Genomic DNA, 23,394 nt, shown 5'->3' on the forward strand with positions numbered 1-23,394 from the left:
CTTCTAGGTTGGCATCAGCTTAATTAAGATCATTGCTTCAAGCCTGATCCTTAAAGGAACACAGGAAAAATAAACCCAATGTGATAAAAGCTTATACATTTGTGAGGTGTCAATTCACAATAAACTTATTAACATCTCTAAACTCAGAACAAAGTATGGAAATGAGTGAAAATAATCTAATTTACACATTACTGTGAACACCAAATCAAATTTACCAACTTAATAAAAAAAAACTGTATTCATCCTAAACCTCCTCAGTCTGAACTCAGATACCAAAGAAAAACTTCAGCACTACACATTTTAATAAATCCCTCCTTATCACCCTAAGAGGCAGTTATTAATCTAGAAGAAACAAACTTGTGCTGTATCTTCAAACAACATTATACAGGAATGTTGGTTCATGTGGGTTCTGAAATTTAAATGTGCCTCAGGCACCAAGCTACATACTAGAAGATAAACGTGGCAATCGTTTTTAGCATTTGAGAAGAGTATTTAGAATTCACAGCCTTAAGAAAGCAAACTTTAAATTAATATCGATACAATGCTCACACTCAGGAAATACACTACACATTTTCAACTAGATCTAAAAATATGATCCCCAAATAAATCCTTTGCTCTTAAATCAAGTATTAAAGAAATGTTGAGGCCACTTAATTTAGGTACTGTCTTTCCACCTCCTCTATCACCACCATGATCTGAGTTAACACCAATACAGGTAACTTCAGAACAGATAAAAGTTTAAGCCCCACGTCCTGGATTTTGCATTCAAGTCTACACAGCAGACTACCTCGAAAAGATCTACTTCACTGACCAAAAATTATCTATAGCGACTCTAGAGATTATTCCTAACACAAAGTACAATGATGAACCAGAGAGAAGGCTAAGAGTATGTCTTAAGTTCAATGGCTTTAGTGAGAATAAAAAGGACCTTTTAACCAGTACAAGTCATGAACAATGATAAAATAGGTGCTAATGTGGGAAAATTAAAAGGGAGAGAACTCAGGTCCCTAATTTTGTGTATATCTTCTTTCAGGTTAATTCAAGCTATAAAGGATGTACTCGCTGAAATTAATCTAGTTTGCACCCCTAATCCTATCCTGCTAAGAGGTCTAAGTTTATCACAGTGCCCTCTGCATTCTGACGTTCACCTCCATTTGTTTGCCTATGGTCCATTCCATCTTTTAGGACATGGAATCCAACACTACATAGTACTTCCTCATTATTCTCATAACAAGACAAGGAAACATATCTCCAAGCACCAGTCACTTACCAGAACATTCTCTCTATGCAGATGTAAAATCCCCAATAACTGGAACAATGGGATCTCTACTTTTGGTCCAGTGAATTTCCAAAAGCAGTATTTCTCATTTAGGTGAGAGGATCAGAATTTTCTGGAAGATACCTTAAAACTACCTATGAGTGACAAAGTACCTGTGGACTACATTCCCCCAACTTTGCACTCTTGTTTCCTCACTGCTCTCTTAAAGCATCACTGTTTTAGGAACCTCAACTGTTGATGAGTTGATGAGTGTATGTGGGTTATGGCAGAACAAAGATTTAAAACAATGCTAAGAGAACAACATAACCAGGTGCCCCTAGTTCCCAGATAGCTAAAAATCCCATATGGACCAATTTACAGTTCCCTGGGTCAAGTGAGAAAGCAGTGCTGTTGGGGTGAATTTAGTCTAGGACGACAGTGAAAAAGAAAGAATTCTGTATCAACCATCAGAAAGACACATCTTCAAAGATACAAGCATCCAGAGAGTGCCCCAAATTATAAATGATCTACTAATGAAAAAGACCACTCTAACCTTTTCCCCATTCATAATGTACCCCATGCTGCTTTCACACCCTACCACCAGTTTTAAGGAACTATTTAAAACAAACAAACAAACAAAAAAAAAACCTTGAAGCTTCTAGAGAAATTGTAGATTCTAAGACAGAGGCAAGAAGCATGTGTGTGTGTGTGTGTGTATGTATGTGTGTGTGAATAGACTGCTATCTTTAGAGCAGTTTTAGGTTTACAGAAAATTAAGCAGATGGTACAGAGTTCCCATATAACCATTCTTTCCCCTACCCAGTTTCCTCTATCATTAACATCTTGCATTAATGTAGTACAACTGATGAGCCAATAGTGACATACTATTATTAATTAAAGTCCATGGTTTACATTAGGGCCCACTCTGTGTTGTACGTTCTATCACTTTTGACAAATGTATAATGACATAACCACTATTATAGTAACATACAGAACAGATTCACTGCCCTAAAAATCTCATGCTCCTACTATTTAGCCCTTCCTCTCTCCCTCCAAATCTTTTCATTTACTGTCTTTAGAGTTTTGCCTTTTTCAAAATGTCATACAGTTGGAATCATATAGTATATAGTTTTTTCAAACTGGCTTCTTTCATTAAGCAATATGAACTTAAGGTTTAGCCATGTCTTTTTCTGGCTTGATAGCTCACTTTTCATATATTACTGAATAATATTCCATTGTATGGATTGCTGAAGTTTGTTTATCCATTCACTTTTTTTTTTAATGATGGATTTGGGTGTATTCGCCTCTTTTTTTTTTTTTGGCCATGCCACATGGCGTGTGGGACCTTAGTTCCCCAACCAGGGATTGAACCCACGCCCCCTACATTGGAAGCACGGAGTCTTAACCACTGGACCATCAGGGAAGTCCCTATCCATTCACCTTTTGAAGGGCATCTTAATTGCGTCCAGCTTTTTGAAATTACAAATAAAGCTGATATAAACATTCATGCGCAAGTTTTTGTGTGGATGTAAGTTTTCTACTCATTTGGGTATATAATACCTAGAAGCATGACTGCTAGATCATATGATAAGTCTATGTTCAGCTTTGTGTGAAACAGCCAAACTGTCTTCCAAAGTGACTGTACGATTTTGATTTCCCATCAGCAATGAATGAGTTCCTATTGTTCCATTTCCTCATCGGCATTTGGTATTATCAGTTTTTTGGATTTTGCCATTCTAATAGATGTTCAGTGGTATGTTACTGCTGTTTCAATGTTCATTTTCTTAATGACATATGATGTTGAGCATCTTTGTATATGCTTATTTGCCTCTTGTGTATCTACTTTGTTAAGGTGTCTGTTCAGTTCTTTAGCCCATTTTTTTTTTTAATTATTAGCACCTTTAATTATTATTTATTTATTTATTTATTTGGCTGTGTTGGGTCTTCGTTTCTGTGCAAGGGCTTCCCCTAGCCGCGGCAAGTGAGGGCCACTCTTCATTGTGGTGTGCGGGCCTCTCACCATCGTGGCCTCTCTTGTTGCAGAGCACAGGCTCCAGACGCGCAGGCTCAGTAGTTGTGGCTCACGGGCCCAGTTGCTCCACGGAATGTGGGATCTTCCCAGACCAGGGCTCGAACCCGTGTCCCCTGCATTAGCAGGCAGATTCTCAACCACTGCGCCACCAGGGAAGCCCTAGCCCATTTTTTAATTGGGTTGTTTGCTTTCTTCAGTTTTAGAGTTCTTTGTATATTTTAGATACAAGCCCTTGTCAGATGTGTTTTGCAAATATTTTAATATTTTCTTCTAGCTTATGGCTTATCTTTTTCATTCCCTTAAAAATGTCCTTTGCAGTTTTAAAATTGAGTCCAACTTACCAATTTTTTTCTCTCATGGATCATGCTTTTGGTATTGATCTAAAAATTCATCACCACACCCATGGTCCCTTAGGTTTTCTCCTGTTACCTTTTATAAGTTTTATAGTTTTGTGTTTTACATTTAGGTCTGTGATCCATTTTGAGTTAACTTTTTTGTAAAAGGTGTAAGATCTGTGTCTAGCTTCTTTTTGTTTTTTTTTTTTTGCACGTGGATGTGCAGCTGTCCAGTACCATTCGTTGAAAAGAATATTTTCTCCACTGAATTGCTTTTGTTGCTTTGTCAAAGATCAGTTGATTATATTTGTGTGGGTCTATTTCAAGGCTCTCTATTCTGTTCCATTGGCTAAATTATTTGTCTATTCTTTTGTCAGTAGCACACTGTCTTAATTATAGCTTAACTAAGTCTTGAGATTGGATAGCATCAGTCCTCTGACTTTGTTTTCTTCTGTATTGTGTTGGTTATTCTGGGTCTTTTGCCTTTCCATATAAACTTTAAAATCACTTTGTCAATATCCACAAAATAACTTGCTGGGATTTTGATTGGGATTGTGTTGAATCTACAGATCAAGTTGAGAAGAACCAACATCCTAACAATTTTGAGTCTTCCTATCCATGAACATGGTAGATCTTCTTTTATTTCTTTTATCAGAGTTTTATGGTTTCCCCATATAGATCTATGTATTTTGCTAGATTTATTCTTAAGTGTTTCATTTTGGGGGGGGGTGCGCCAATATAAATGGAATTGTAATTTTAATTTCAAATTTCAATTGTTCCCTGCTGATATATAAGAAAGCAATTGACATTTATGCATTAACTTTGGATCCTGTGGCCTTGCTACAATCACTTATTAGTTCTAGGAGTTTGTTGATTCTTTGGGATTTTCTATATAAATAATCATACCATCTATGAATAAAGGCAGCTGTATTTCCTCCTTCCCAAACTGTATACTTTTTCTTTTCTTTGTCTTATTGCATTAACTAGGTCTTCCAGTGTTGAATAGGAGTGGTGATAGGGGACATCCTTGTCTTGTTCCCAATCTTAGGAAGAAAACATCTAGTTTCTCATCAATTATGATGTTAGCTGTAGGGTTTCTGTAGATATTCCTTATCAAGTTGAGGAAGTTCCCCTTTATTCCTAGTTTGCTGTGAGTTTTATCATGATTTTGTCAAACGCTTTTTCTGACAAAAAAGCATGATACGACCATATGATTTTTCTTCTTTAGCCTGTTGATGTGATAGATTGTATTAACTGATTTTCAGATGTTGAATCAGCCTTGCAAAACTGGAATAAAACCCACTTGGTTGTAGTGTATAATACTTTTTATACATTGTTGGATTCAATGTGCTAATATTTTGTTGAGGGTTTTTGCATCTATGTTCATGAGAGATACTGGTTTGTAACGTTGCCTTTTTAAAATATAAGTAGGCTGAGAAATCTCAGAGGTATCAGTCAGTTACACATAGGTGGTAGTTTAATCAGATTACTATTCTTCTGAAAATCTCAACAGTGATGAGGCAAAGACATTACTGATCAGAGGGAGAACAGGAAACACTTAGGAATCAAGGCAGGCATTAGTTGGGGATAGCAGCTCAAAAGCCATGAAAAGCTGTAGTTTATACTACTTGCTTAGTTTTTTTAAAAATTTATTTTACTGAAGTATAGTTGATTTACAATGTTGCATTAATTTCTGCTGTACAGCTAAGTGATTCAGATATACATATACATACATTTAAAAAATATCCTTTTCCATTATGGTTTATCACAGGATATTGAATATAGTTCCCTGTGCTATACAGTAGGACCTTGTTGTTCATCCATTCTATACTACTTGCTTAGTTTTGAAGTTGTGAATCAGAGGAAAGAAATAGTCCAGGAAGAGAAGGGATAGGATATGAGTGCCTGAAAAAATTGTGAGATATGACAGCCTTGCCTGAATTTTAACTTAAAGATCATGCGGCCTAAACCCCAGGTTCTGCAACTTATGTACTGTCTTCTAAGTCAGGGATGGTAAGGCTCTCCTTTCCTCTACCCAGGCCTGCTCCCTCCCCTTATTAGTTTCCCAATTTCAAACAACCAGAGAATTATTTTAACAATAAAATTTTAACCTCGCAGAACCACCTTCATAATTTTTGACAACTCTAAATACTAATTATACCATTATTTATTAAGATATGTCATAAAGGTGACTTCTATTAAAATTACTTTCTTTTACAAGGAAATTTTTATATCTCTACCATTAATAGAAACTAGTATCCCTTAACAAACACAGACACTATACATTAATATACATTAAATACATAACTCTTAAAATTAAAAATGTTTATCTCTCTACCACCTAAAGTCATCTACTGTGTAACCAGGTGTAAATGTGTCCTATACTTAGAGAAATACTCATCAAATCCACCTTTCTCCTTCATTTTATAAGCAATGAAACTGAGGACCAGAAAGTAAGGTGAGCTACTCAAGGTCACTGAGCTAATCAGTAGCTCAGCTGGAGCCAACCCTCTCTCTTGCTCTCTTCCACAAACAAAAATCAACTCTTCACACTCCTATGCTACTGTTCTTTCCACTACATCAAGTTAAAAAAAAAAAGGCAAGAGAGGCTCTTATTTATTAGTATTTTCAGTCAGCAGTCTCCAAATTGCCTGTTTCTTTTTGGCAGGTTGTTTAACTAGCTCGAAATTGAAATCCTGCTGGAATAAAGCTAACTGGCTAAGAAACAGGGGCAGGAATGACAAGAGACAGTAGCCAGCTGTCCTGTGCCTGAAAGGGAAGAGGGGCTTTACCTGCAGGCCCAGGATGTTCGGGAGAGGAATTCGGAAGTCATGAGAAGACCCCCAACCCCCTGGAGGCAAAGCTCAGCTGCCTGGAACCTGTGATGTCCTCTGCTATTGGCTTCATATGGCTGAGGACGTTCAGAGGGTACTCAAAATGGCACTCTCTTGAATATTCCCCCAAACTAACAGCTATTTAAAAACAGAATAGAAGGTGTCTTGATTGGGTTTTTACAAATGATATTCTTGGCTTAATACTGGCCAAAAAAAGAGAACTAATTCACAACGTGGAAGTGTCAAAAAAATCTTCAGAGAAAGTGAGTAGAAACAGGGAAAGGAAGGCTGAGATGTGCTTAACTTTAAGAAAGGGAGTTTCAAAAGTTTACAGAAAGAATAAGAGAAAAAGTATACTCTGGTAGCTTTAGTATCTGGAAGAAACTCCTCTGGAAAACAAAATAGTCGGCAATATCTGAAGAAATTAGTGATTTCACAGGCAGCCACCAGTAAAAAAGGAAAAGGAGCAGATAACTAGGTAGGAATACCCAGCGGTAGGACAAAAACCTGCCCATGAATGCCCTCTTCTTTCTTCTACTCCTCTCTGTCCACTCAGATCCTTCTAGGTCCTGCTCACCCCTCCCAGAGTTTCCCTCACCACAGAGCTTCCTTCGCCTATCCTGACTCACACTGACGACTCCTCTTCCAAACTTTCTGTACTTGACATTTGTTTGTGGACTTCTTTGCCTCCCCAATTCAATCTGGGTCTGAGACTGCAGCGCCCTCGTCACACATATTTTGGTGTCCCCAGAATACCTCTAAACAGTACCTCCTGGGAGAGTAGATAATAAATAAATATGTGTTAATTAGGTCAAAGAAGTCAACTAGAAATCAGTGTTTTTAGAGGAAGGGGAAACTAGAGTAGGTATAAAGAATACAAAACCTGAGCATGCATTTTAAGTTGTACTAATACCCAAATCAATTTAAATCAATTGTGTAACAAGTAGAATCAAAAGGCATAGTCGCCTGAAATTGCAAAAATAGCACAGTACCTGCAGGAGACTTTCTATGGCATGAAAGCCTCGAATTAAATTCAGAGCTGCGCATAAAAGACTAAGGATAAATGCCACAATCCCTGACAGAGTTGCTGGTTCCAGTCGCTGGTGAGCTGGAAAATAAAAGAAGTGATTAGGAATAAACATCAATATCTCACGTCAATACCTACATGTATGTAAAATGAAATTCACTGCTCAATTTAAAGGGGTCAAATACTGATGAATCTTCATAAAATTATTTAATAATGCACCTTAGAAATTAAATATTTTTTAAAATGCAAAATGTCTGACATGACAGCTTCATTCCCCTGAACTCAAATTAACTTCTTTTTCTCTACACTTTTAACAAAGACACCTAATTTGCATTTGAGGTATATAGTGCTAAGGCTAAGGTGTCCTCATATCTGGCAGTAAATCATATAGGAAAAACCCTTATGCCTAAATATGTCTACCATTTACAAGTAGCTGCAAATATTTGCAAAGGTGACTCTGCTCAGAAATTCACTGCCTAATTCCTACTTTTTCTGAAAATGCTTAGAAAACATTTTTAAGGACAAACATAGCTTGCTTTTAAGCAAAGCTCTTCCTTATTTGGGTTCCAGGTCTATAAATACCACAGGATATATGTGAAAGCTCATCTATATAATCACCAATCTTAACTCTACAGTAGAATGGATTCTTATAGTTATGAGGTTCCTGGTCTCTGAAGACCACTTGAAAGTAAAAAAGCTAAAACAACAGTTGAAGAAGTTGCAGCATAAGATATTTAGATATACAACAGCTTCCCTTCATCATCTTGTGGTTAACAGAATTAACTATAGAGTCTAAATGAAAACACAAAACTACATAATCATCTAGACCTCAAAAGGGAGAGAGAGAGAAAGAGAGGACAACAGAACTACATTTAGATCATTTTATTTAAATCACTGAAGTGTAAAAGCCCTAACAATGAAGTTAATGAGGTGGAACATTAATATAAGGAAGGGCTTAAATCTCTGCAACTTATATTCAGCCATTACAGCAGAAAAGCTTCCCTAAACAATTCATAAAAACACGAAAACCCATATGTTGCAAAAAAGTATTTATTCCTCAGGTTCAGCAGAAAATCCACTTAATACAGGATAAATTTTCTTAAATTTCTTCTGTGCCCGAGCTGACTGCTTGGTCTCCCAATCAATTTCCTTGAGATTTTAATATGAAAACAAAAAAATAAATGCCTTTGTAAAGTATTGACACCAAATTTTCTATCACTACAGAAAAAAATCTCACAATTTAAAAATCTATCCAACTGGTCTACCAATTAGTCATGTTTTACATCCCTCCCTCCATGCTTCCCCACTCCCTCTGAGTAGTAAGGGGGAACTGGGCTCTAAGTAAAGAAGAGATCCTTAACAAGGGCCTCAAGCATAAAGCCACCTGAAAACTAAATAGATTATAGAAATAATATTTCTAAAGTATACAAAACAAGTTTACCTTACAAAAAAACCAAACAATATTCTGTATTGTAATTAAGAACCATAGCCTTTTGTGGTCAAGTAAGGAATGGCCATTCTTGAACGGAAAAATATTACCATTTTAATGTGTTGATCAATACCTGTTTAAGAAATAAATAATATATCTATACGAATTAAATATTTACTCAGTTGCTAACACTTGCCTCTTGCCCTTGGAGCACTCTTTTTATAATGATAGTATACCATTTATAAATTAATTACTTCAAATGACCAGAAATATTTTTAAAGACATGAAAGCAAATGACAAGCCTCCTTTAACAAGGACAAGGCACACATTATGCTGAAGGATAGGCTGGAGAAGTGCCAAATCACTGTGAGAAAGGAAATTCTCAAGTGGAGATTCCCCCACTCCCACCCTACCCTCTTCCTAAGACCTGTGGGAATGCTAAGAAAAAACTCCATCTGCACAGAATGTGAGGGTGACACTTTCTCATTTTAACAAATTGAATGAGATATTTAATCACATTTTAATGTATTATGTTATATGATATTCTTTATTTCATAAAACAGATTTTATATCAATTGTTATCCACAAATGCTTACTTCACACCTCAATCTGGCACCATGATAGGTACTATTAGGTACAGAGCAGATGTGGAACAGTAAGAAATGAAGAAATAAGAGGAGATGTAGAAAAAAATAATTTTGTTGAATTCAAAACAGTGTCACCTGGTCAGTTTTTGTTTTGTTTTGCTATTATTGTCTTCTGCTACAATGCGTTTTCTTTAATTAGTCTCCTTGAGCCCAGTAATTGCATTTTCATGACAAAATTAAAATTTTTATGTACCAACGATTAATGGAGAGTTTACAAAAATTCCTAAAGAAATAAGAGTAAATCCTTTGGAACAAAAGGGCTATTGGTTATAGTGAATTAATATATTTATTAAGCAAATACTTTTTGTCATGATTCTGTGTAAGATGCTGTGTTTTAGAGGATAAAAGAAATGAATTACACAATCTGCCCTCAAGGCACTTCTAGTCATTTAAAGGGAAATGGACTGATAAGCACATGAAAGTAATAAGTATTCTAAACTAAAAGAGTTAAAGAATTCTGAAAAGGAAAGATAACTAGGGGAAAGGTGGTGACACAAAAGTGGTAAGAGAACCAAGGGAGATCTTTAAAGATGGTTAAAATTTAGACAGGTACAAATGGGAAGAACTGCATTCCATGCAGAGAAAAGAATATGAGGAGCCTGGAGATGGAAATGGAAGAAGCAAATAATAACAGCATCAACAAAAACTATTACTGCTACTCTTTCTACTAATCCTTCTAATAGTGGCTGCTTTCAATGTGCCAGGCACCAAGTGCTTTATATACATAATCTCATTTTATCCTTCCAAGAACCCAATGCAGTAGGCAGTATAGTTATCCCAGTTTTTTCAGACAGGAAACTAAGGTTTAGGGAGATTGAGAAATTTGCCCAAATTGGGTAAAGGAACTGGGATTTAAATCTAGGTAGCCTGACTCTAGAACTCACGCTCTTAACCACTTTGCTATTGGGCATTGCTACTGGTTTTGTTTTGCTCAAAAAGATGTTTGTAAGAGTAGGAAGAAATAAGGTCAGAAAGGGAGGCTGAAGCAAATTAACAGTCTGAAACACGAGGCTAAAAATTATGGGCAAATTAGCCAATGGGGAAACACGGAAGAGCAAGAGATTGATGACTAAAGCTGTGCTTAAAGAATATTAATCTGTTAATGGGTTGTAAAGAGATTAAAAGTAGGGAGAGAGAAATAATATTTTTTTAGTGCCTTCTCACTAGGTATACACTGTCCCATTTATCCTTCAAAACATAGTACTTCATGAGGTTTAGAATGACTAACTTCTCTGTGTCTGAATCTCCTCATCTATAAATTGAGGTTAAATAATTTGCTCTAAGCCAGACAGCTAGTAAGTGCCATCTTCACAATTAGCACTTAGGTCTTAAAAGCCCATGCTCTTTCTACAATTCTGTATTAGGAAGTTTGTGAGGGAGTCATTGCAAAAGACTTACTGAAATGAGGACCTAAATTAGGATATTTACAGTAGAAGTGGAGAAGAAAGAGGGGAGAGAGATTACAGAGGCTAAAACTATTAGGCTTGGCAACTAACTAGATGTGGGAAACAAAAGAGAAAAAATCAAGGAAAATGCCAAGGTTTGAAGTGTGGGTGATTGGAAAGATAAGGGTGCTATTAACAGACCCAGTGGAAGAAACTCAGGTTTGATCCGAGTATGGAGACATTTTAAACATATCAAACTTGAAGTGATGGTGAGGCATGTTTAATAAGCAATTGAAGAATGTAAAAGCAGTGAGCTGGAGAAACAGATGAGGTCTGCATATGATGGGATGGGTTTGGATGAGATTACCAATGAAAGAAGTGGGCCAAGGGCAAATCCTTGGTAAACACTACCTTTACAGGGAGGAAGAGGAGGCAGGGAAGACAGATGTAGACCAACCAGAAGAGGAAAGAGCCACAGAAGCCTAGGAAGGGGAGACCATCAAGAAGAAAGACATGGCTTACAAAGCCTGTAGACAGGCCAAAGACAATCTGAACTGAACAAGAAAGAAAAAAAAAAAGATTAGATTTATTGACTAAGAGATGGTTTCAACCCTTCATGAAATAGTTTCAGAAGAGTGGCTGAAGGCAAAATTCAGACAGCAAAAGGTTAAATAACTGGTGAAGGTAAGAGATAGAAGCAGTAAGTGAACACTTCTGCAGTTACAGGAGAGGAAAACAGGATGACAGCTTGACAGATACAATAGGACTGAAAAATAGTTATTTTTCCCCTGTAATGGGGTGGAGGAGGGAGATTTTAATACATTTATAGGTGTAACAACAAAATTCAGTGAAGATGAAATAGAAGAATCAAGAGAAAGGAAAAATAATTGGTGAAACAGAGTACCAGAATAGTCATAATGAGGATTCAAAAAGATGGTACCATTCTAACCCTCAAACCTCATCCTAATACCAGTGTCTACGCTCTGAGTCAAAGATAAAGTTCAGAAGGTGCAGTTATTCAATGGTATCCAAAATATCTGGAGAAAAAGGTTTTAGAACATTAGAGAGAGATTTCAAGTCAGTTCTATCTAAATGAGCATAATTTATTACTAAATTATGACTAAATGAGACTAATTGTATGGTACAAAAACACACTACTCTTGTTAGATTGGAGGGGGGGGTGTGTGTGTGTAAGAGAAAGAGATTGGGAAATCTACTTGCCTTGTGGGGTACCAGCCAAATACAGCAGCATTTGCAGGCAACTGACAAATTGTCTAGAAAATTATATAGATTGAAAAAAGGCTGATTAACCAAGTATTTATCTTAAAAATAGAAGTGTCAAAGAACCTAAGAAAAGTGTATTAAGTTTAGGGTTTCAGGAAGTGTTTTTTTTTTAATTTTAAAGGATATAAAATTTAAAAGAATAACAACATTAAATGTTGGTGAGGATACAGGGCAATCAAAACTCTCATACATTGCTTGTGGGAATGTAAAATGGCACAACTATTTCAAAAAACTGGCAGTTTCATAAAGAGTTAAACATACACCTAACCCTTGACCTAGCAATTCCACTCCTAAAACTTACTCAAGAGAAATGAAAACATATGTCAACAAAAGATGAATGTTTATAATAGGTTTATGTACAATAACCAAAAACTGGAAACAAGCTGATGTCCAATGTTTATCCACTCTGGATAAACAAATTGTGGTATGTTCACACAGTGACTACTACTCAGCAATAAAGAGCAACAAACTATAGAGACAAGCAACATATACATATGACATTGTGTTGAGCAAAAGAAGTGGAACACAAGAATTACATGATATAATCTTGTTTATATCAGGTTCTAGAACAAATAAAACTAAAGTAAAAAATCTGAACAGTGGTTGTCTGGAGTGGGGCAGAGACTGACTGGGAAGGGACACAAAGGAACTTTTGGGGAGATGGAAATGGTCTACACTGTGACAGCGGAATGTACTAATCATGGTTTTTTACTCTGTATTTTTGGTACTTTGACATCTTGGGGCCTTGCTGACATCAGAGGACTGCCCGTCCCAGGACTATCTAATTCCTAGAAATAGCAAACAACTCTCCTGCAAGAGTGCCTTTCATAAGCAAACCCCTAATCTGGAGCTGACACTCCTAACTATCTGCTCTATGGGGTTCTCACACTCAGGGCCACTATTCCCCTGCCCAAATCACGGCAGGGTCAGGTATCAGACAAAGAGCCTATGTCCCACAGCTCACTAAAAGTATTCAAACTAGCCAATCCTAAACCTGCTTACTCTGTCTCTCCAGTTCCTTCCTGGGGAAATCACACTAAAGGCTCTTGCCCACATTTCCCTCCTGCTCCTTTGCCTCCTGACCCTCGCTGGCACTTCCCCATGTGGCTCCTGGTGGTGTGCTCCCTTCTCTTGGGATCCATGAGTATAACAAACTATCTTTTCAACAGCTGTTGCCTCCTTATCTGTTGGCCTTGCCATACTTGAATAACAGTAAAATCTACATTTTGAAACAGAGTGTGGTTTATACAACTGTATCCATTTGTTGAAACCATATAGCAAATATTTATACATTTCAATATGTGCAAATTTCCCTTAAAAAAGAAAGAACTGTGGGAGGTACAACCTATTGGGTGTAAGACAGGCTCAATGATGTATTACACAACATGGGGAATATAGCCAATATTTTGTAATAACTGCAAATGGAAAGTAACCTTTATAAATTGTATAAAAAATTAATTAAAAAAGAAAAAGAGAAAGAACTGTAGAAATTATCAAGTGGATAACTGGGGAGTGAATGGAGGTATAGATGAAACAAGAATGTCAAAATGTTGATATAGTTATTACAGTTGGGTGATGTGTTAGTTATAATATTCTATTTACTTGATATATGTTTAAATTTTTGTATAATAAAATGTTTAAAAAAGAAAACAAATAAAAGAGGATATAGTATTTAACATATTGACCCCAGCAGAACATCTGTAGACTTCAGAAAATAATAATATGGCAAAAAATAAAAAATAAAAATTTATGCCAGATTGTGGAAAGACAGGTCACAAGGTTAGGAAGAGGAAAAAAAAATGTCAAGAAATACAAGAAAAAAGAAATCAAAAGTAAGATATTGTAATAGAGAAAAAGGTCTGCAAAATAAGGTTTATCAAATACCTATTAACCAGATTCCAAAATAAAGTAAATTTATTTAGGAAAGAAAATTGTAAAACAGGAAAGTATATTTAAACTGGAAGACTACAGAAAATATTATGCAGGCCTGGTCTGAATTAAGAACAAATTTAAAGTTAATATTAAAATAATTTCTAATTGTGAATTACTTTAAAAACTTCTCTTTCTTTAGACTTTTCTCTCTTTCTTAAAACCATAACAAATCCCAGATTCTCCCCATTTTTCAAGTATCTCCTATTTGGTGATCCAAGATACCACTGCAGTCTACAGGTCAGAGTGGAGACTTACGGAAGTCAAGTAATACAAGGAGTTTCTAATAGAGTCTGCCTCCTAGTAGGTCAAGTTGGACCCCTACCCCAAATTATGGTAATTCTCCTGGATCCTGAGTGTGTATGTTAATGGACATATATTCTTAGCAACTGCCAAGCCTATGGAATTAAAAATATTTGAGAAGGAAAGGCCAATGGAAGTCTTGGAGCTCCCCCAACCCAAATATCATAAAAATATTAATCCCTAGAGTAACTGCAGAGATCAGTGCCACCATCCAAGGCTTGTTTAAAAAGATGCATGTATGGTGATTCCTATTATACTCCTTTTTAACTCTCTAGTTTGTCTCCAAAATGGGTGCATCTTAGAGGATGACAACAGATTACTGTAGGTTCCAATTGCACATGCTTTTCCAGATGTGGTCTCCATGTGGAACAAATCAATTAATTCCCTGGCACATAGGTACTAATTTTTGAACACTTTTTTCTCTATCCTAATAAACAGAGAATATCAGAAGCATTTTGCTTTTACTTAGTAGAGATATCAGTACATTTATGATATTGCCACCAGGTTATATCAACTATGTGCCACTGATTAGTCTATAGCAGGGTTTGCCAGACATGACCCATAGGCCAAATCCAGCCTAGCACAAATTTTTGTAAATAAAGTTTTACTGCAACACAGCTTCACCTATTCTTTTCCATACTGTATATGGTTGTTTTCATACTACACCAGCAGAGTTGAGTAGTTGAAAGACAGACCATATGGCCTGTAAAAACTTTACTACCTGGTCTTTTACAGAAAAAGTTTGCTAACTCTTGGCTTACAAAGGACCTAACACCTTAACACCTCATAGGACATTATATTAATCTACTTTATTGATGACCTCATGCTGATAGTACCTGAAGAACAGACAGTATATGCCTTAGATTAGATACCTTGGGATGACATGTATATGCCAGAGAGTGAAAAATAATCACAAAATTAGAAAAGTCTACAACCTCAGTCAAGTTTCAGGTAAAGGTCTAGAATACACTGAAAGTAAAGATCAAGTTGCACCTTTCAACCCATACCACTAAGAAAACATACTTCTAGAAACATATGCCTTTCTAGATTTCAGTACGATGCTCCAACTTGTTTACTAAATGACAATGGTTGAAGAGGGCCCAGAGCAACAGAAGGATCCAGACTTCAATACAGGACATTCTGCCACTCAATGCCTATGACCCATGGATCCAATGGTGCTCAAAATACCTGTGGAAAACAGGGATGATGTTTTGAGCCTGTTGCAAACCTGGAAAGAAGAATCATAAAAGAGGCTCCAGGTATTCTGAAGCAATGACACGGCCCTTAGGCAAAACCTGTTTTCGTTTTGAGAACTAATTCTTGGCTTGCTTGTTAGCCATGGCAGAACCTAGTGACCCTACCACAAAATATCAGATATATACTATAAAACCCAAAGCAACCACAAAAGCAAACAAATGAAATAAGGAGGTAAAGTAAGCCAACAAAGAATAGAAAACAGATCAAAAGTAACCAATACAAAAAGAGGCAGGAAAAGAGAAAAGTGATCAAAACCAGAAAGGACAAAAAGAAAAAAAATAGCCAAGATGGTGGGTTTCAAACCAACCATATCAATTATCACATTAAATATAAATGATATAAATACCTAAATAAAAAGGCAGATATTGTCAAATTGGATTTTCTTTTTCCAAAGACCCAACTACCTGATACCTAAAAGAAACCTCTTTAAATATAAAGACACAACAGTCTCCCAAGGCAACAGAAATAAAAGCAAAAATAAACAAATGGGTCCTAACCAAACTTACAAGCTTTTGTACAGCAAAAGAAACCATAAACGAAACGAATAGACAACCTATGGACTGGGAGAAAATATTTATAAATGATGCGACCAACAGAGGCTTAATTTCCAAAATATACAAACAGCTCATACAACTGAATAACAGAAAAACAAACAACCCAATCAAAAAATGGACAGAAGACCTAAACAGACATTTCTCCAAAGAGACATACAGATGGTCAACAGGCACGTAAAAAGATGCTCAACATCGCTAATTATTAGAGAAATGCAAATCAAAACTACAATGAGGTACCACCTCACAGGGGTCAGGATGGCCATCATTAAAAAGTCTACAAGTAACAAATGCTGGAAAGGGTATGGAAAAAAGGGAACCCTCCTACACTGTTGGTGGGAATGTAAATTGGTGCAGTATGCACCAATGTAAATTGGAGAACATTTTGGAGGTTCCTCAGAAAACTAAAAATAGACTTGCCATATGATCCAGCAATCCCACTCCTGGGCATATATCCGGACAAAACTATAATTCAAAAAGATACATGCACCCCAACATTCACTGCAGTGCTATTTACAATAGCCAAGACATGGAAGCAACTTAAATGTCCACTGACAGATGAATGGATAAAGAAGATGTGGTACATATATACAATGGAATACTCAGTTATAAAATGAACGAAATAATGCCATTTACAGCAATTATCATACTAAGTGAAGTAAGTCAGAAAGAGAAAGACAAATACCATATGATATCACTTATATGTGGATTCTAAAATATGACACAAATGAACATACCTACGAAACAGAAACAGACCCACAGACACAGAGAACAGACTTGTGGTAGCCAAGGTGGAAGGAGGGTGGGGGAGGGATGGACTGGGAGTTTGGGATTAGTAGATGCAAACTATTATACATAGAATGGATGAACAACAAGGTCCTACTGTATAGCACAGGGAAGTATATTCAACATCCTGTGAAAAAAAGGAAAAAAATATGAAAAAGAATGTGTGTGTGTATATGTATGTGTATGTGTGTATATATATATATATATATATATATATATAACTCAATCACTTTGCTGTACAGTAGAAATTAACACAACATTGTAAATCAACTATACTTCAATAGAATAAATTTAAAATATATATATAAAGCACAAAAATGTTAAAAGAAAGAAGATGGTAAAGACATACCATTCCAACACTAATTTAAAAAAAGACGATACCATGGCTATATTAATAAAGTAGACTGCAGAGCTAAGAATACTACTAGGTACGAAGAAAGTAATTTCAAAGTGACAAAGGTGTGCATGCACCAAGAGAACGAAACAATACTAAATATTTAACAAGATTTAAAATATACAAATTAAAAACAATAGACCTAAAAGGAGAAAAATATAAATTCATAAATATAGTCAGAAATTTCAACACCCCTTTCTCAATAATTAATGAAGTAGACAGAAAAATCAGAAAGATATAAAAGACTTGAACATCATCAACCAACCTGGTCTAAACGATATTAATCACTGATATTATACTGGGTGATCAGCTACCCGATAACAGTAGAATACACTTTCTTTTCAAATGAACACAGAAAAATGACTAAGATAGACTATACTCTGAGGGAATAAAACAAGTCTCAATAAATGTAAAAGGATTAAAATCATACAAAATTTGGTATCTGGCCACAATGAAACTAAATTTGAAATCAGTTAACAGAAAGACATCTGGAAAATCTCTAAATATTTAAAGCTGTGTAACACATTCCTAACAAATCCATGGATAGCAAAAGAAATCAAAAGGGAGATTAAAAAGCATTCTGAAAGTGAAAATGCAATGCATTTAAATGTATGAAATCTAGCTAAAGCAATATTTAGAGGGAAATACATAGTACTAAATGCCTGTATTAGAAAAGAAAGTTCTGAAATAAATGACCTCAACTTCTACCTTCATAACCTAGAAAAACAAAAGCAAACTAAACCCTAAGGAAGCAAAAGACAGGAAGTAATAAACATCAGAACATAAATCATGAAACAGAAAACAAAAACAATAAAATGTCAAAGAAAGCAAAAGCTGGTTCTTTAAGAAAATCAATAAAAATTATAAACTCTAGTAAGACTGATGCCAAATTTTATGCCAAAAAATTCAATAACTTAGGTGAAACAGACAGAATCCTTTAAAGAAACTACTAAAACTCAATCAAGAAGAAACAGATAACTTGAATAACCCTAAATTCACCAAAGAAACTGATTTGTGGTTAAAAACCTTACCACAAAGAAAACCAGAAGCTCGAAAGGCTTCACTTACTAAACACTTAAAGAAGAAATACAAATTCTACAGAAACGTTTCTCAAATTTTGAAGTAGAGGGAGTACCTCCCAATTTATTCTACGAGGCCAGTTCTTTCCTGATAGCAAAACCAGACAAAAAACATCACAAAAGAGGAAAACTACAAACCAATTCCCTCATGAATACAGATACAATATCTTAACAAAATTTCAGCAAATTGGATCTGACGATATATAAACAGGATAATACATCATGACCCAGTGGGGTTTATCACAGAACTGCAAGGTTTATTTAACATTTGAAAAGCTAACAATGTAATTTACCACATAAAGACTTTAAAAAGAAAAATCAGACAATCATCTCAATAAATGCAGACAAAAAACATGCTGACAAAGCATCTGACAGAATTCAACTTCGGTTCCTGATAAAAACCGAATTCATCAAACTGGGAATATAAGGGAATTTTCTCAACCTGGTAAAAAGTCATCAATATAAACCCTAAGTTAACATTATATTATACTTAACTCTTTAAGACTGAGCTTTCCCTGGTAACATCAAAATCAGGAACAATGCAAGAATATCCATTCTTGCTACTTCATTCTTTTAGGATGTTTTTGTTAGGCACAGAATTCTACATTTGCAGTTATTTTCTTTTATCCTTTAGAAGATATCATTGTCTTCTGGCTTCCATGGTTCCCGAGACCATGTGTGTGTGCACGCACATGCGTATGTGTTCCTAATAGTTTGCATTCACACAGTCTAGTCTCTTCAGGAGCCTGGTTATTTATGATTGTTTGCCATTCTATTTTCAAAATCTTGTTGTAGACATAATTTAAGCTTGGGAGACTATTTCTTCCAGGAAATTTGTTTGCTTCTGCCAGGATCTCTGGAACAAAGCACTGTGTAATCAGCTCAATCTAATTCTAGAGACCAATATGATTCAAAACTAAGCTGTAGTCCTGATAAAAGCCTGTCTACTTCGTATTCCTGTCTACCCATACTCCTAGAGTGCAAACATGCAAAATCATAAGCCAAAGCTGAAGGGTTGCTCATGAGGTTCACCATTTTGGTGGGCTCTGCTCTAATCCCTGTCTCCCAAGTCTTGAGAGGCCGTCAGCAGTTCCCTTCAGTACTGGTAAAAGCCCCAAAAGGAAAAGTAGCTCCAAACATTAGGCTCATCACCCTGAGCCTCCATTCTCCCCTATATCCTAGTAATTCTTAGTAATCTTGTTGGATCTCCAAAGACTTCAGGAAGATTATATTTTAGATTAAATTCTGTATTATATTAGACCTATATATTCTATATAATATATACATTCCATTTAGCTTTTCTACATGTATTCAGCGGGACTATTGGTCTGAATTACCTATTCCATCATTACTGGAAGTCTTCAAAGTAATAACCCCTTCTTCATTTATTACTGATTTTAAAAACTGAAATATAATCCAAATACAATAAAATTCACCCTTTTAAAGTGTACAATTCAGAAGTTTTTAGTATATTCACAGACTTGTACAATCATCGTCTAATTCCATAACATTTTTATCACCTTAAAAAGAAACCTCATAACCATTAATAGTTATCACTGCCTATTTCCCTCCAGCTCCCATCAACTGCTAATATACTTTCTGTCTCTATGGATTTGCCTATTCTGGACATTTTGTATAAATGAATTATAAACATGTGACCTTTTTGTATCTGGCTTCTTTCACTTCTTTCATGTTTTTAATTTCACCCATGTTGTACCATGTATCAATACTTCATTCCTTTTTTTATTGCTTAGTAATATTCCATTGCTTGAATATGCCATATTTTGTTTATCCATTCATCAGTTGATGTACATTTGGGTTATTTCTACTTTTTAGCTGCTATGACAATCTCTAGGTCCATCCATGTCTCTGCAAATGGCACTATTTCGTTCCTTTTTATGGCTGAGTAATATTCCATTGTATATATGTACCACATCTTTTTTATCCATTCCTCTGTCTATGGACATTTAGGTTGCTTCCATGTCCTGGCTATTGTAAACAGTGCTGCAATGAACATCGGGGTGCATGCATCCTTTCGAATTATGGTTTTCTCTGGATATATGCCCAGGAGTGGGACTGCTGGGTCATATGATAGCCCTATTTTTAGTTTTTTAAGGAACCTCCATACTGTTCTCCATAGTGGCTGCACCAATTTACAATCCCACCAACAGTGTAGGAGGGTTCCCTTTTCTCCACACCCTTTCCAGCATTTATTGTTCGTAGAATTTTTGATGATGGCCATTCTGACTGGTGTGAGATGATACCTCATTGTAGTTTTGATTTGCATTTCTCTAATAATTAGTCATGGTGAGCATCTTTTCACTTGTTTGTTGACCATCTGTATGTCTTCTTTGGAGAAATGTCTATTTAGATATTCTGCCCATTTTTTGATTGGTTGGGTTGGTTTTTTTTATACTGAGGTGCATGAGCTGTTTGTATATTTTGGAGATTAATCCCTCATCACTTGCTTCGTTTGCAAATATCTTCTCCCATTCTGAGGGTTGTCTTTTCATCTTGCTTATGGTTTCCTTTGCTGTGCAAAAGCTTTAATTAGGTCTCATTTGTTTATTTTTGTTTTTATTTTCATTACTCTAGGCAGTAGATCGAAAAAGATCTTGCTGTGATTTATGTCAGAGTGTTCTGCCTATATTTTCCTCTAAGAGTTTTTTTATAGTATCCGGCCTTACATTTAGGTCTTTAATCCATTTGGAGTTTATTTTTGTGTATGGTGTTAGGGAGTGTTCTAATTTCATTCTTTTACATGTAGTTTTCCAGTTTTCCCAGCACCACTTACTGAAGAGGCTGTCTTTTCTCCATTGTATATTCTTGCCTCCTATGTCATAGATTTGGTGGCCACAGATGCATAGGTTTACCTCTGGACTTTCTATCCTGTTCCATTGATCTATATTTCTGTTTTTGTGCCAGTACCATACTGTTTTGATTACTGTAGCTTTGTAGTATAGTCTGAAGTCAGGGAGCCTGATTCCTCCAGCTCTGTTCTTCTTTCTCAAGATTGCTTTAGCTATTCAGGGTCTTTTGTGCTTCCATACAAATTGTAAAATTTTTTGTTCTAATTCTGTGAAAAAATGCGATTGGTAATTTGATAGAAATTGCATTGAATCTGTATATCACTTTGGGTAGTATAGTCATGTTCACAATATCGATTCTTCCAATCCAAGAACATGGTATATCTCTCCATCTGTGTGTGTCATCTTTGATTTCTTTCATCAGTATCTTATAGCTTTCTGAGTACAAGTCTTTTGCCTCCTTAGGTAGGTTTATTCCTAGGTATTTTATTCTTTTCGATGTGATGGTAAATGGGATTGTTTCCTTAATCTCTTTTGATCTTTCATTGTTAGTGTATAGGAATGCAAGAGATTTCTGTTTATTAATTTTGTATCCTGCAGCTTTACCAAATTCATTGATGAGCTCTAGCAGTTTTCTATTAGCATTTTTAGGATTTTCTATGTATAGTATCATGTCATCTGCAAACAGTGACAGTTTTACTTCTTCTTTTCTGATTTTAATTCCTTTTATCTTCTTCTTCTCTGATAGCCATGGCCAGGACTTCCAAAACTATGTTGAAAAAAAGTGGTGAGTGGACATCCTTGTCTTGTTCCTGATCTTAGAGGAAATGCTTTCAGCTTTTCACCACTGAGTATGATGTCAGCTGTAGATCTGTTGAATGTGGCCTTTATTATGTTGAGGTAGGTTCCCTCTAAGCCCACTTTCTGGAGAGTTTTTATCATAAGTGAGTGTTGAACTTTGTCAAAAGCTTTTTCTGCATCTATTGAGATGATATATATACACTGTTCTATATGATCGCTTTTTAAATCACTTAGCAGAAAAGAAGAAAATGAATTTTTACTGTCTTTTATAATTACCTTTACCATTGCTCTTTGATTTTTCTTTTTTCTTCTTGGTACGGATTCAAATTATTGTCTAGGTCTTGCTTTCAAATATGAAGAACTACTGTCAGTATTTTTTTAAGGTGAGTCTGCCAGCAACAAATTCTCTCATCTTCTGCTTATCTGCAAATATCTTTATTTTACCTTTGTTTTTGAAAGAGAGCTTTGCTGAATACAGGATTCTTGGTTGAGGTTTTTTTTCTTCCTTTGAGTATTTTGAACATGTTATCCCACCGCCTTCTTGTCTCCATTGTTTCTGTTGAGAAGCCAGTTGTTAATTTTGTTGGGCTAAACCTTGTAAATGACAAGCTGTTTTTCTCTTGCTGCTTTAAAGATTTTCTCCTTGTCTTTGTCTTTCAGGATTTTTAGTATGATTCATCTATTTGTGTATCCCTTGCATGTATCCTACTTGGAATTCTTTGAGCTTCCTGGAGTAGAAGATTAACATTTTTTGAGTAAGTGGAAACTTTTCAGACATTATTTCTTCAAATACTTTTTCGGCTCCCCTCTCTTCTTTCCTTCTGGTTCTCCCATCATGCATATGTTAGTGTGTTTAATAGTGCCCCATATTTTTCTGAAGTTCTGTTCATTTTTCTTCATCTTTCTCTCTGCTCTTTTACTTGCATAATCTCTCTCGATCTATCTTCAAGTTTGCTAACTCTTTCTTCTGCCGGTTCAAATCTACTGTCGAGCCCAACTAGTGAATTTTTTATTTCAGTTGTATTTTTCAATTCCAGAATTTCCATTTGGTTCTTTTTCTTTATAATTTCTTTTATTAATACTGTCTGTTTGATGTGACATCACCATCATACCTTCCTTACTTCTTTAATCATGGTTTTCTTTAGTTCTTTGATGAAAATTATAATGGCTACTTTGAAGTCTTTGTCTGTTAAATCTGACATCAGATCACTCTCACAGGCAGTTTCTATTGCCTGCCTTCCCCACCATACCCCATC

The 23,394-nt window shown here is 35.7% G+C and overlaps 1 protein-coding gene across 8 annotated transcripts in view; it reads right to left on the bottom strand.

The window, feature by feature from the left end:
- The window catches only part of SEC22A (SEC22 homolog A, vesicle trafficking protein), a 75,931-nt gene that overhangs the window by 21,642 nt on the left and 30,895 nt on the right, over positions 1–23,394 (bottom strand). For all 8 annotated transcript variants that reach the window (XM_036851298.1, XM_036851293.1, XM_036851297.1 and 5 more), the window contains one exon: positions 7,452–7,567. In XM_036851298.1, the coding sequence (XP_036707193.1) occupies positions 7,452–7,567 (116 nt within the window). The remainder of the gene's footprint in view (positions 1–7,451; positions 7,568–23,394) is intronic.

This window comes from Balaenoptera musculus, chromosome 4, assembly GCF_009873245.2.
Source record: "Balaenoptera musculus isolate JJ_BM4_2016_0621 chromosome 4, mBalMus1.pri.v3, whole genome shotgun sequence".
In the NCBI taxonomy this organism is placed as follows: Eukaryota; Metazoa; Chordata; class Mammalia; order Artiodactyla; family Balaenopteridae; genus Balaenoptera; species Balaenoptera musculus.